Source organism: Gambusia affinis, linkage group LG20, assembly GCF_019740435.1.
Source record: "Gambusia affinis linkage group LG20, SWU_Gaff_1.0, whole genome shotgun sequence".
Classification (NCBI taxonomy): domain Eukaryota; kingdom Metazoa; phylum Chordata; class Actinopteri; order Cyprinodontiformes; family Poeciliidae; genus Gambusia; species Gambusia affinis.
Genome location: NC_057887.1, coordinates 7,125,130 through 7,138,111, shown reverse-complemented (window position 1 = coordinate 7,138,111; position 12,982 = coordinate 7,125,130). Strand labels below are relative to the sequence as shown.

Below are 12,982 nucleotides of genomic sequence, written 5' to 3'. Positions count from 1 at the left end.
CTCATTTCAGGGTGCTTAACCCATGAGGGATACAACAGATGTGGAGCGGTAAATCCAGAGCTTTTCCGTTTAGTTCAGGTCCTTCTATGCCACCATTGATCAGAGAAACACCTTTATTAGTGCACAGGAAACCGTGACCTTACTTTGTAAAGTTCTGTTAGCAACGGTTACCCACTTAGTCAAGTCATCGCTTTGAGCCAAGATGCCGCCGGGAGATGTTCTGAGAGCGGAGAGGCTGAAACTCAGAGAAGAAAGTTTTACAACATCCAAGAGGGTCCAGTTGAGGGCGCTACAGTAGCGTCACCACTGCGAAGCCTGATGCATTGGTGAGACCACTGCATGGGGTGAGTGAAGCAATGACTTTTGGAAGCGAAGGACAACAAAGACAGAGAGGAATTTTTCAGAAAGTACAGGAATTATTAGCAACCTGGTTAGGTCCTCCTGACTAGTTGGGGGGTATTTGGAGAAAGAAAAGCTACTGGAAATCCCACATGGTGCCAATATTAAAGAATTCTGATCCAGTACGTTTGTGAACTTGTTTCTCTTTAAACTGAGCGGACTTCCTTCCGAATCAACCAAAGAATACTGTCAGGGATAAAACAAGAAATCGAAATGTCTTACAGGAGCAACTTCTTCTGTTATCCAGGGAAGAGATTGGTTATGATCAGTCAATCTTCACCAGTCTTCCCAGATTGAAATGACACTTTGAAAACAATCAACTCCATTCAGGTATTGAAAGTACATTCTAATTTTCAAAGAAATTGAGTTTCAGACATAAGGACTTGAACACAGTCCATGTGTAATTTTCCTTGTATAGTATGTAATGCATTTATACCTTATTCAGTTAAAAAAGTTGATGAACTTCAATTATATTTTAATTTATTGAGATGCACCAGTATATGATCTTCTGTAAACCTTAGAAACCCCAATTAAAAAATAATTTAACAAAAAACGTCTCAAAGCATTGGCAGCCAACAACCACCAGGTGGAGCCACAGAGCTCTGTTAAGCACTGAACGTGTGGATCGAAGCACCAAACCTCACCAAAAACTTATTTATTTATTTTTTTTCTGAAAAGACAAAAATCTTTTTGAATGAAACCTTCCAGTATTTCTCTATCTGAATATTTTAGAAGAAAAAGGTTTGGAGTATCTCACCCTCAAAGCAAACCACCTCCCATGATGCAACAGGAGGATTCTGAACATGTGTGTCATGCGGCTCCCGGTGAAGCCAGAGATGCACAGCTGCTGCTGGCAATACAGCAGAGTTAGAGCTATGAATGTTTGATGAGGAGGAAATCTGCCTGACAAACACACGGATCGCATCACTGAAACACATCAGGAGTTTTTTATCACATTGGTAAAAACGTGTGACGCTTGTTACAGGCTGAAGAGAGAAGTAATAGCTTTAGAAACACCAACCCATCCGGAAGAATCACAGTTTTTAAAAAAAGTGTTAAACGTTTGAGTAAAAGTCCTGATTGTTGTTCTGATTCGTACGGAATTTGAAAACGCAAAAATAAATCCGCTTCAGGTCCCGCCATTTAAATTTTCTTTTTTTTATATATATAGATTTAAACTGCAAACTCTAAAGATAAACATGTTTGTTCCATCTGAGGTGACTGATTTTACCTTGCTGTGTGACAGGTTTCTTTTCTGAAGAACGCTCCATCTCCCCTTCATTCCTGCTGAAAGCCTCAGGTCTACTGTTATATTGTTTGCATTCACTCTGTGTAACCATGGTAGGCAAACTCCTGAGACTAAAAAAAAATCTCCTAATCTCACTGGAAAACCTGCGGAGTCACTTTATTAAAGTTCAATGGAGCTTAAGAGCCTGCACAAAAGAGCAGAGACGTAATGTTGGTTCAGTCTGTCTTGCACAGTCTGAGTTCATCTCGGCTCTGTGTAAGTTGGCAGCAGAAAATTTCAGAGATCCCAAAGCTAACTCTATCAAAGATGACAGTGTCATCTCTTGAGCCATCCTAAATAACTAAATCCAAGCTTCCCCTGTCCAGAACTTTTAGATAGAGACACAGCACCATCTGGTGGTCAGAAGTTAGGCAACATCCCCAACAAAACTATTTTAATAAGGGAGCACGTCAGAGTGAGTGACCACTGGAAGAAATAAAACTGAAAAAAGCATAAACTAATCTTCTTTGCATCATAAACGAAAGGTAAGGTACATTAGGGAATACAAGATCAACAGATTTGACCGTATCGCTTGCAAAATCTAAGGCCCTGCAGTGTCTACAGCCAGAAGTTGAAGATCTTAGCTTAAAAAAAAACTTAGGAAGACGATTAAGAACACTGGTTCTGTTCTAGGGACTGCTCTGCAGCCTTTAGAGCGGTTTCTACAAAGAAAGATGCTTTATAATTGGCGTCTGGCAATGAGCTTTGTCAGTACTGGAGAGTGAGTTCTGTCTCTTCTGGAAACACTAAAGAGCTCCTGGTACTTTCTGCTTCTAGCTGTAACCTCTGTGTTCTCCAATGTAAAGTCTAACTTGAGTTTGGTCTCTCAGTAAAGCTTTATTCAACAGTTTGGCAATTCTGTTCAATCGTGACAGGAACTGTTGACATTGTGCATCTGCTGATGGTGGAAACTGAAATGTAGAGGAATTCCGCGAGGTGTTTCTCTGCAATTTCAATGGTGCCATGAACTTTGAGTGTTAAAGAAAAGGAGACCCCCCACTCCGCAATCAATATGCTGCTACCGTTGGCTGTTTTAGTGCTAGCGGTACTGGTGCACTGAAACTTGGGTGTGCTTCTGGAAGGGCTTTCCCAAAACTCTGACCTTAACTCTGCTGGAAATGTATTGTTAAAAAGAACTATAAAAACCAAACAGTGAAAGCCCTTAAATAGCATGACATTTCCTGCAGACAATGAGTGGATGGAAACTTCTCGAACTGGGTGTTCATTGGCCAATCTAAATGCAGAGTGAAGAGATCTGGAGTCAGAGAAACACCTGGAAGACGTTCAGCTGAAATGAGGACAGCTGCTCTAATCGGTTCCCCAGGAAGCTCGTTATCATTCTCCAATAGGGTGGAGCTACAGAACAGAGCGACTCCCACAGGAAGTGAAGCACCGCTCAGAGTAAACAGCCACAGCGACTCCAGCACCAAAGCCTGAACCGTCTTCGGCATCGTATCAACGCCTCGCCTCTCCTTCTCTCTTTCAACAAACAACGAAGACTCCCAGACCTTCTGATGGAGTATAAGAGAATTATTAACACTGGGTAGGTGGGCTAGACTCAAAACCGACTTGTTGTCACCCTGTATCCAATAAATTTATTATTTTTTTTGTCAAAACTCTTCATCCTAGTGACAGAGCTGGATGTCAAGATAAAATGAAATGATTCTCTGTTTCACTGGGAAGAGTTTTTTTTTAAGGTTTCTTCATTTGGATGTCATGTTTTTAACATTAATATTTTTATATTCTCTGTTTATTTTGTAAAACTGATTTATTTGTCCTTCCGATTCTTTTTATTTTACCATACTAAACTCAGCCTCTGCAATGGCTGATCTGTATGAAGTCCTTTCACACAAATCTTTGCTTATTTTTGAAACCCAAAATCTGCTGAACTCTGAAGACCTTTTAACTTTTCTCACATGAAAAAAATGTGATTAAAAGCTAAAAAATAGGTGAAATTTGTGAGCAAAAGACAAAGTTCAAATGATCAAGTAATAAGTAAAGGAAAAAGAAGTGTTCCTAGTACAGATCCCTGACTGGCGATGTCCTTTCTGTTGACATTCACCGATGCTCTGACTCTCTACTTGATGAGAGCCCTGCTATTCTGACCTTCAGCGTTCCAGTGGAGTCCTCCAGGGCTGGCAGCGAGCCGCCGCCGCTTCCTGACGCTGACGCCGCTGCAGGAGGTGGAGTCTCCTGTTGCCGACCGTGAGCCAGTCTCTGGAGCGGCAGCAGGTGTAGAGGAAAGGATGGGCAGGAGAGGCGTAGACAGGAATGTCGCCTCCTTTCCCAAGGCAGGTGTGAGAAAAGTCGATTCTCTTCTCTCCAAGGCCCTGCAGAGAAGAGAAAAACACTCACTCCTTAGAGGCTAGAACTAGCTAAACTAACCTAAGAGTTAACATTGTGGTATAACTTCTAAAATGCTAACTGACTGCTCTTGATGTCTACTTTGAGTCACTTGGGCAAACCAGTTCCATGCAGCCAAGCTTTCTGAAACTATGGGCATCATGGAAAGAGGTTGCTCTTGGCAAAGCCAACATTCAATTCTGGGATGGCAGAATTACTGCAGGAAGTCCAACGGGGGATTTTAGAGCAGGACCATATCTTTTACCACTGATGTCCAGTGGAAATGCACATTCCAAACTCATTCCAGATGCATATTTGAGAAAGAAGATGATAGCCTAACCTGAAGAACTCTCAACAGTTTAAGATGATTGTAGGAAGAACAGGTCAGCAGTTTCTTTTGAGGAATTCAAAGACGGTGCAGAAACGTTAAAACAGTGCAAGAATCAACCCGTAATACTAGTGAGCCAACTTAATGTTTATGTCAAACCTTTTCAGGACAACAAATCCCCGTTTTAAACAAGATTTCCAGCTTTCACCTGTCCTCGGAAACGACGTAGCTGCGACTCCTCCATGATCCCCTCACCCGCTGCCTCCTTTTATTTTTCCTCCCGAGTATAAAATCCAGCAGCTCAGTCCAACTCAGCATCTCTGACTGAGTCCATCAGCGGCGCGTACGTATACGTCCGCCATTAGAACAGTCGCAACCAGCTGGGGACCACTGAGTGTTGTCTGAGACTCGAATCAAACTTTTGCGGGTGAAGAAAGGCTTTGTATGGATCCCTAATGAAGCAGAACTAACAGAGGACTGAAGAAACGCTGCTGCTCTCAGGTATTCAGTGCCAAGCAGTGGTGTTACCTTACCTCACTGCCTGTGTGTGCGTGGGTCTGTTAATCAAGGAAATCGAGAATCAAGTGCTTCAGATATCAGAGTTTATGTGGCGAGGCTTTAATGAATGGAAAGTTGAAGGCTGATGCAGTGAGATTAAAGAGGATTGGATTCGGATTGGTTTGGTTTCTACAGTTTTGTCACTATTAAATGTTTCACATGGAAGAATTTTGGCACAAAGCAATTTGGAGGGCAATCTTCTAGGAGTTTTGTATTTGTAGATTTCTTTTTCCAGGCTTTCACAAATCCAAAACAGCAGTTCCATCTTGTCAAATTATTAAGTACAAGTACCGGTATACAAATTGGATACTTTAAAACATTTTTGCACTTACAGTTTTGCCATAAATGATCCAAAACGAACATAAGGAGAATTTATTTATTTATTTATTTTGGCAGAAAGGTTTAGTAACTGTAATGCTTTGTAACTGTGAAGTTACGGAGAACTGATTTACTTTCCAAAGAAAATAACCAGAATAAATGCAAAAAAAATTTTTTTTTAAAAATTAAAACATAAAAACAAAACCTGCTTCTCTGATGAGGATTTATTGGGAGAAAATCCTGCACAAACCAACATGGCCTCAAGTGAAAAGAATCTGACCTTAAATATGTCATTCATGCTCGAAAGCACTCCACTGCAGCTTGAATGAAAACGATCAGAATGAGTAACTCCCAACAAAATATGTGTTATTTTGCGGACCATCTAAAGCACATTCCAGACTCGTGTGTCAGATCTGTCCGAAAACCTCCTCCAGCTCAACTTCAGCATGTGGCTAATGACCAAAACTTCCTCATACTCCATTTCCTCTGCATCTATAAACACCGGTGTTTTCCCCTCGGGCACCCTTCCGCCGCGCAGCTTATCTCTGCCGCTTGTGACGGCCGTCACCATGGAGCCAGACAGGTTCGTTATGAGCGCGGAGCGCTGAGGAACAATGTTCTGGCAATGTTCTGTTTGTTCTGGCACGACTGCACCGCTGCTATCAGAACCTGTTGTCTCTGCCGGGGATTGGGCTGAGGTTCTGCCCGAGGAACGTTCCTCTCAGCTCACAGTTCCCGTTATATTTCATATGATGAGACGTGACACTAGAAAACAGTCTCTTTCGTTTTTAATTGTTTCTAACATTTTCCAGCATGGAACGAGGAAGAGGAGGGGGGAAGGTGTAGAAGGGGGTGGGGGTGGGAGAGACGTTGGACTGGCTGACATTTGACCGACCAATGTAATTGAGGGAGTTATGTAACCGAGAGCAGATTAGTATTTTAGATTATGAACAACAGTAAACTTTCGTATCATTAAAATGAGATGGAAGAACAGGAGCGCAATCAAAAAATAAAAAATAAAAAAAATTCTGCAGGGAGTTAAAGATTCCCAAAGCTGTTTGCTTCATTATGTGGTTATTTACTGGGAAACTGTTTAGACCCGGAGAGTTGCTCCCGAGCGAGTTCCCTCTTTATGCAAAACTTATTAGTCATCCGTCTGGTTTTCAGCAGGTTTTGGTTTAATTCCCTGACATCAGTCTCCTGCAGAGCTGCATAATTGTTTGGCGTGAGGATTTATTCTGGTCAGGAGTGAGTCATTACGCCGGGAAACAGCAGATCCTCAGGAAAACGAATATTCCCAGAGTGAAGACACTTCACTCTTTAGGCCATTGTTAAAGCCAACAGAGGGCCAGAAGAAAACGACATTAAAGCCCTCTGCAAGCTTTCATAGTGAGACCACTCAGACATGTACATACATAACTGTACATAAATATAAAGAGCAGTTTTGAAAATGATGATTTCATTTATAAGGGGAAGAAACCAGTTCTTCCCCTCGCCGTGTGTGAAAAAGTAACAGCCTTCCATGTTAAATCTCTAATTAACTGTGATTGACCGCATTTTTAGGGTTGTTTTCACAAGCCACACCAAACTCTGATCACTGCCAAGCTAGTAGAACCGAGAAACGTCTGTGGCAGAGCCTTCCTGTCAACATGAAGTAGGCTGAACATTTCCAAAGAAATTCAAGAACAGGAGAGAAATCAAGACTCTTTAGGCCCTTTTCGCATCCGCATCATAAGTTCTGCATGAACAGGATTAAGTGACTTAAACACTCATAGATTTGTGAACTGCCCAAAGATTACTGCAGTGCATTGACGACTCATGCACAACGTTGGCAAAGAAGCCGGAATAAATGCGACAGGCCTCGCATGGCCAGGTTAAGTTTGTCGTCTTTGGTTCAACAATCAGACATCAACGAAATGGCATCCATAAGTTCCAAGGCTAAAACTGCTGCCGACTAGAAAGAACACCAAACGGCATCTCAAATTTGTCGAAGCACGTCTACGTCCATTTTCCATTTGAGAAGAAGTGCCTAAAAAAATTCACCTACATGAAATTCTGCCAAGTGATGCCAAAATATTTGGATTTTTCTAAAAGTTTTCTAAATCTGCGTATTCCATCATATAAGTTTATTCCAATAAAACATTGTGAATTTAATCTTATTTTTCTTTTTTTCTTTGTCATTTGGGAAGACGTATGATCTAAGGAAACCAAACGAGAACATATCAATGTAGAAACTACATAAGATATGTATTAAAATGTATAAAATACATTAATATAAATATATATATATGTATATATATATATATTATTTTTTCATTTTTTATGTGAAACAAATTTCAATCACTTCCAGGTTTCTGACTCATTTAGTTGAAATTCTAAATCAAATCCACTCATTTGGACTTTAAAAGTGATGATTTACCTGAGCAGGGTTTCTCCCGGCTCGCTGCAGATGGAGCGCCGGGAGATGGAGGCCGCCGACGACGACGAGGACATAGTCGGCGAGTTGGAGGAGTGGTTGGACGCATGCGAGGACGACAGGGTGGAGCAGGAAGAGGAGGTTTGGGTGCCGTCCAGAGGCCTGGACAGCAGCAGGGAGGACGGCATGCACAGCCATGTCTCCAGGTCCGAGTACTTGGAATAACTCAGCATCTCCAGGACGCTGCAGGAGGACACAGGCAGACCATCACAGGGTCTTGTTTTAACGCCCCACTTCCACCCCGTTCACAGCTCTTACCTCTCCTCTCCCACTCCTGGGATTTCATCCGTCTCGTCCGCAGTCTGGAAGATGCAGGAGGTCCTGGATTCTCGGGACGACAGCAGAACACAGGAGTTCTCAGAATCCACAGACATCTTCAGCCATTTCTGTGGGGGGGAAAAAAAAGGGATCTAACTGGCCGACTTGATTCCCACAAATCTAAAAGAAAAACTGAGTAGCAACAGAATTCCCACACTGACCGTTTCCATATATTTAATGTGGTAAGGCAAATATGTTGAGGTTTGTATCAGTATGTGTCAAATTTACAGATAGATTGAGACTGTTTCCTGCAGAATGTTAGCCATTAATAAATATGTTCTTTTGTTTTTTTTAATGTGCCATTCAGTGCTTCTTTGCACCAGTCATTATGTATTAGAGAAGTGGCTGGAAACATTGCGATGCACAAAAACACAGGACAACCTACGTGACTTAAAACTTTCTACTGTCAAACAAAATAGATATTGGAACAACCAAACAAAAGGAACCTTGAGTAAATACAGAAAAATGTTTCACATCAAGAACCAACATTATGGAAAAGTCTGTTCTAATTGGTAGTACGTCTTTTATTACCCTGTGGAGGAATTGCTATCCACTGTAGAGTTGTTTTAATCCAGTCAAATTGTACGTTTTTCTGCATGAACGAGGTGGGGTCTTACCCAAAATTCTATGCACACCTTGACTAAGTCACTTCACAATCATTCAGAAGTGATGGAGTCCATTGGATCATTCTTTTTGATTTTCCTCTAGAAAGCAAAATTGATGGATCTATCAGTTATACCTGGTCACCAAGGTCAAGCAAAAGCAGAGTAGCGCCGGACCAGATGCAACAGGATGCACACCTTCTGTAACATCTTATTGTTATTTCTCATTGGGTCATATAATATTTGCCCAAAAGTCTTGGCAACCACGCAGGTGTTTTTTGGTAAACGTGACATGTCTCTGTGTTTTGTGATATGTAAGCCTACTTCATGTTGCCAGACAGATGCTATTTAGGAGGCTTATGAAAATGAAAACCAAATCATAGATTATTTGGATAGCACATTTCAAGGTGATTTAGATAATACAAACAGAAAGTTACAAAGTGTTAGGGAAATGCTTGCTGCTATACATCTGGGTGAGGCTTAGTGTACTCAACTTTTACGGGAACTCACAAGTAATTAATGACTCAGCATTGCATTATAGCATTTAAAATGGCCTTTTTTGTTTTCTCGGGTTATGCATGCAGCGGCTTAAAACACTCATTTGATTATATAAACATTTAAGGTTAGAGTCAAACACAAGACCGACAGATATCTGTGAGAGGGCAAATACATTCTAAGACCTATGAATTAAATTTTTAATGGCTTCTACAAACCTGAGCTGCACAGTGACTCACCAACCTTGTAAAAAAGAACAGCCATCAACTAGCAATTAGGAACTAGCAATAGCAGCATTATAAGGGATTGCTTGGACTGATTACCACAAGCTCATAAAATAAAACCCTTGACGTTGAAAACAGTTCAAATTAGTCTCATCTCCAGTTTTAAAAGTGGGTGTTCACTCGTCTTCATAAGCCAGGAAAACTACATTTTGACTCCATGCTATAATGCCTTTTTATCACCAGTTTGCTGGCGACTAGGAAAACCTCTGGATGTTTGCAAGATAACAGACGGTTGTTTAGGGACGGTAAGCTGCATGACAATAACCGACTGAAGACGCAGCAATGATGGAATGCTTGAACACAGTGTCCTGCAGGTAGTAGACCTAGCCTTTAGACTTCATTGTTCACAAAGGGGAAATCACTCCCATCACAGAGACAATACCAACCTACTAGGTAGACAATAATATGCAACAAGAGACAAAACAGGTGTGGCAATGGAGGCTATGCAGCAGCTGTCCTGGAACTTGAATGCATCTCTGAATAATAATAAAAAAATTTTTGTTATTGAAGTTATTGAATCTGTCCCTCGACTATCGCAGCATGTGGTCACCATGGAGACTATGGAGACTACAGGTGCAACTGGTGGTTCACCATGTCCTTTGCACTCCTAACATCAGGCAGCACTAACATGTGCTGACAGGGACAATTGGGTTACCCCTTAAGTTGTCATGTCTATAAATCACTACATAGGATATGGGTAACGTTGGGAAGACCCAACACTTCAGTGAGGAAATCAAAGTACAATTCTGTGACATCTTGGCCTGTCATCCCAGAGACAGTAATGAGACAGTGTGAGCATGTATCTTTGCGAGCCTGTTGGTTCGGATATTTGCCAAAATTCAAACTCCATCCAGTGCTGCTGATGCTGCCTGATGTGCCTACGAGGCATACTGAGTGTGTTGACCTTCAGTCTGTAACTGTACCTGACAACACCACACTTGGGTCAAAACTACATGCAAATTTCACCATCCCAATCCGCTCATTGGTAGACTTTAACAAACAGGTCGGTAAAGATTAGCTACAGACTGACAGCTAAAGCCCATCACTCCTTTATGGGTAGCTTGTTGGAGGCTGAAAATCAGCTAGCAGATTACTTGTTGCTTCTTGTTAAAATGCGTATTTGTGTTATAGTAATCAGGATTTATTAATAAACTTGTTTATGACAGTCTTTAAACATCTCTACTTACTGTCTTCATGGTGAGCGTGCGGTACTTAGCTAAGAGGGAACAAATCACTTGACAGGATGGCGACAATAGTTGGAGTTTGTGCCACAATCAATTGATTGCTGGTCCAACTTCATCTTTGTCCTCCTCTGTTGTTGTGCCCTTGGGCAAGACACTTCACCTGCTTTGCCTGTTGGTGGCACGGCAGCCTCACCTCTGTCAGAGTGCCCCAGGGCAGCTGTGGCTACTATCCAGTAGCTTCCCACCATGAATGTGAATGAATGGGTGACAGTAGTGAGAAGTGCTTTGTGGTCCTCTGGACCAAAGCGGTATGAAAGTGTAAGCTGTTTACCATTTTATAAGAGAGAGCTGCTGAAACCTGGACAGAGTCCTATGTCCACTTCTAGCCTTTTCGAAGCAGTGGCTGAAGTCGTAAATATGCAGATGACGATCAACATGTGGCTCATTCCACGGCAAATTAATCTGTGGCTCGACAAACCAATCAGAGACCAAATCTTAGGGTTTCTGACTGCAAACATGAAACTAAGACAGAATTTAACCCACAAGCATGCAGCTGCCACTGTCAACCGAGCTCCAGCTCCACAGCTGCTTCAAGGCACCAAAACCAAACTTTACCGTCTATCCCTTCCTTTCTCTGCAGAAATAAGGTCTCCTCCTCCGCCTCGTCCTTCTTCCGTTGTCCTCCACAGAGCAGGAACATCTGCTCAGGCCGGGGTCCGGCCTGGAAACATGTCTTTGTCCCGGCCCGTTTAAAACATCCCAAAAATACAGATGGCTGGGCTGGAGAGGAGCAGAGGGAGCTCACGTTTCACTGTGGTTAACTGAGCGCAGCGAGTCCCACATCTGGAGGGTGTGAGCCCCGCTGCCGATCTGCCTCCCACCCTGCTCCCATTGGACGGCCAGATGTGAGGAAGGAGGGCCTGAGGTTTCCTTCTGTTCCCTTGTTCCAGGGAGGAGGGAGGAAAGAAGGAAGAAAGGATCAAAAGACAAAAAAGGGGGGGACAAAAATAGAGGAAAGGGAGGATAAATCGACAGGAATAGATGTAGTGTGATTTTGTAAGTTTCAGGTCAGATTTAAATCCTTTTAGACGTGGGTAAAAAAAAATAAACACACACACAACAGTTACACATTAAAACTTTTGAATCATAATTGATTCTTCACACCAGAATGGAAAAGGAGGTTTGACAACAAACAGGAAGGAGGAATAAAAGCCGGAACTGTCAGATCAGACAAGCAGAACATCTAGGATGTAATGGAGAGGGAAAAGAGAGGAAAGAAAGAACGATAGTGATAATGACAGAAAGCAAGAGAACGATGTTCATTAAAAAAAAAGAAAATTAGTTCTTTGAAGAGTAACATCACAAGAAAAGGGAAGAACGATGAGGGATTTGCCAGAATGACGTGTTCTCTGCTGATGATCAGATCTGGAGGATAGGTGCAAACAGGAAGGAGGCAGTTTATCTGCAGTTTGCACCAGCAACATAAATTATATATTATTTTTGTGGCTTTAATAGCAACAATTAAACTTTACAGCAGCAAAAAAGTGAGGACACATGGCTTTGTTCAAAATCAATTGTTCTTCTGATCAAAAGGAAAGTCACCGAGGCTCTGATCAGTGAAAACAGTTAACCGTGTTTATATTCGACTAATGACATGGCCTCGTTGAGATTCAGATGATGAAAGAAGTTGTTCAAGCTGCAAGTCTTAGACCACTTTTTTTTTTTTTTTTTTTTTTACCCTTTTAGTCCAGGATGTCAAGCGGACACAATTACTTCCCATATACTGTTCTTTATAGGACAGATAAACAGGAACAAGGCCAGGAATAGTTCTGGGGATGAAACATTTTATGAACCCATCTTGAAAAAGAACCACCAGAACTAAGAATAGCAAGTAAAGTTCCAAAAAAAAAAAGTTCATTTGAGAAAGAATTTTGACTAACCTCGTTTCAATGACAAGTGAGAAATTTCATATTGAGTTGTGCTTGCTGTCAAACATCAACCATGGTTACTTTTCATGCTGTCATTTGTTTCGTATCAAGAGAGCTTCATGGGAAAGAATATTCAACCATTTATCAAGTGCCGTCAACTGGATTGTTAGCTGTGGTAAGGAAAACTTCAAAAGGAGATAAGAAGTAAAAATCAAGTCAGAGTTCATTTAACAATTTGTTTTGCCAAGATGTCTACCGAGTGCAACGCTGTTCAACATTCCAGGAGCAATTTGTTGATGATCTATGAATTATGAGTACCAAGTCACTGGGAAAAGTGGCAAAGAAGTGGCTCAAACATCAAAATAGTACACTTGTGTTTGTTTGACTGATGACTCTCTGAAGCTCTGCTAATAAAAACCTTGAAATTCACAAACTATTATTAAATTCAATCAAACATTATT

At 41.6% G+C, this 12,982-nt stretch overlaps 1 protein-coding gene and 1 long non-coding RNA gene across 4 annotated transcripts in view; one reads left to right on the top strand and one right to left on the bottom strand.

The window, feature by feature from the left end:
- ankfn1 (ankyrin repeat and fibronectin type III domain containing 1) overlaps positions 1-12,982 on the bottom strand; it is a 100,476-nt gene that overhangs the window by 71,417 nt on the left and 16,077 nt on the right. For all 3 annotated transcript variants that reach the window (XM_044102239.1, XM_044102240.1, XM_044102241.1), the window contains exons 2-4: positions 7,969-8,096; positions 7,654-7,893; positions 3,794-4,017 (exon numbers count right to left, since the gene is read on the bottom strand). In XM_044102239.1, the coding sequence (XP_043958174.1) occupies positions 3,794-4,017; positions 7,654-7,893; positions 7,969-8,096 (592 nt within the window). The remainder of the gene's footprint in view (positions 1-3,793; positions 4,018-7,653; positions 7,894-7,968; positions 8,097-12,982) is intronic.
- On the top strand, positions 2,198-8,105 carry LOC122823038. The gene is made up of 2 exons (XR_006369273.1): positions 2,198-3,230; positions 7,684-8,105. It is a non-coding gene; the product is annotated as an uncharacterized LOC122823038 (long non-coding RNA).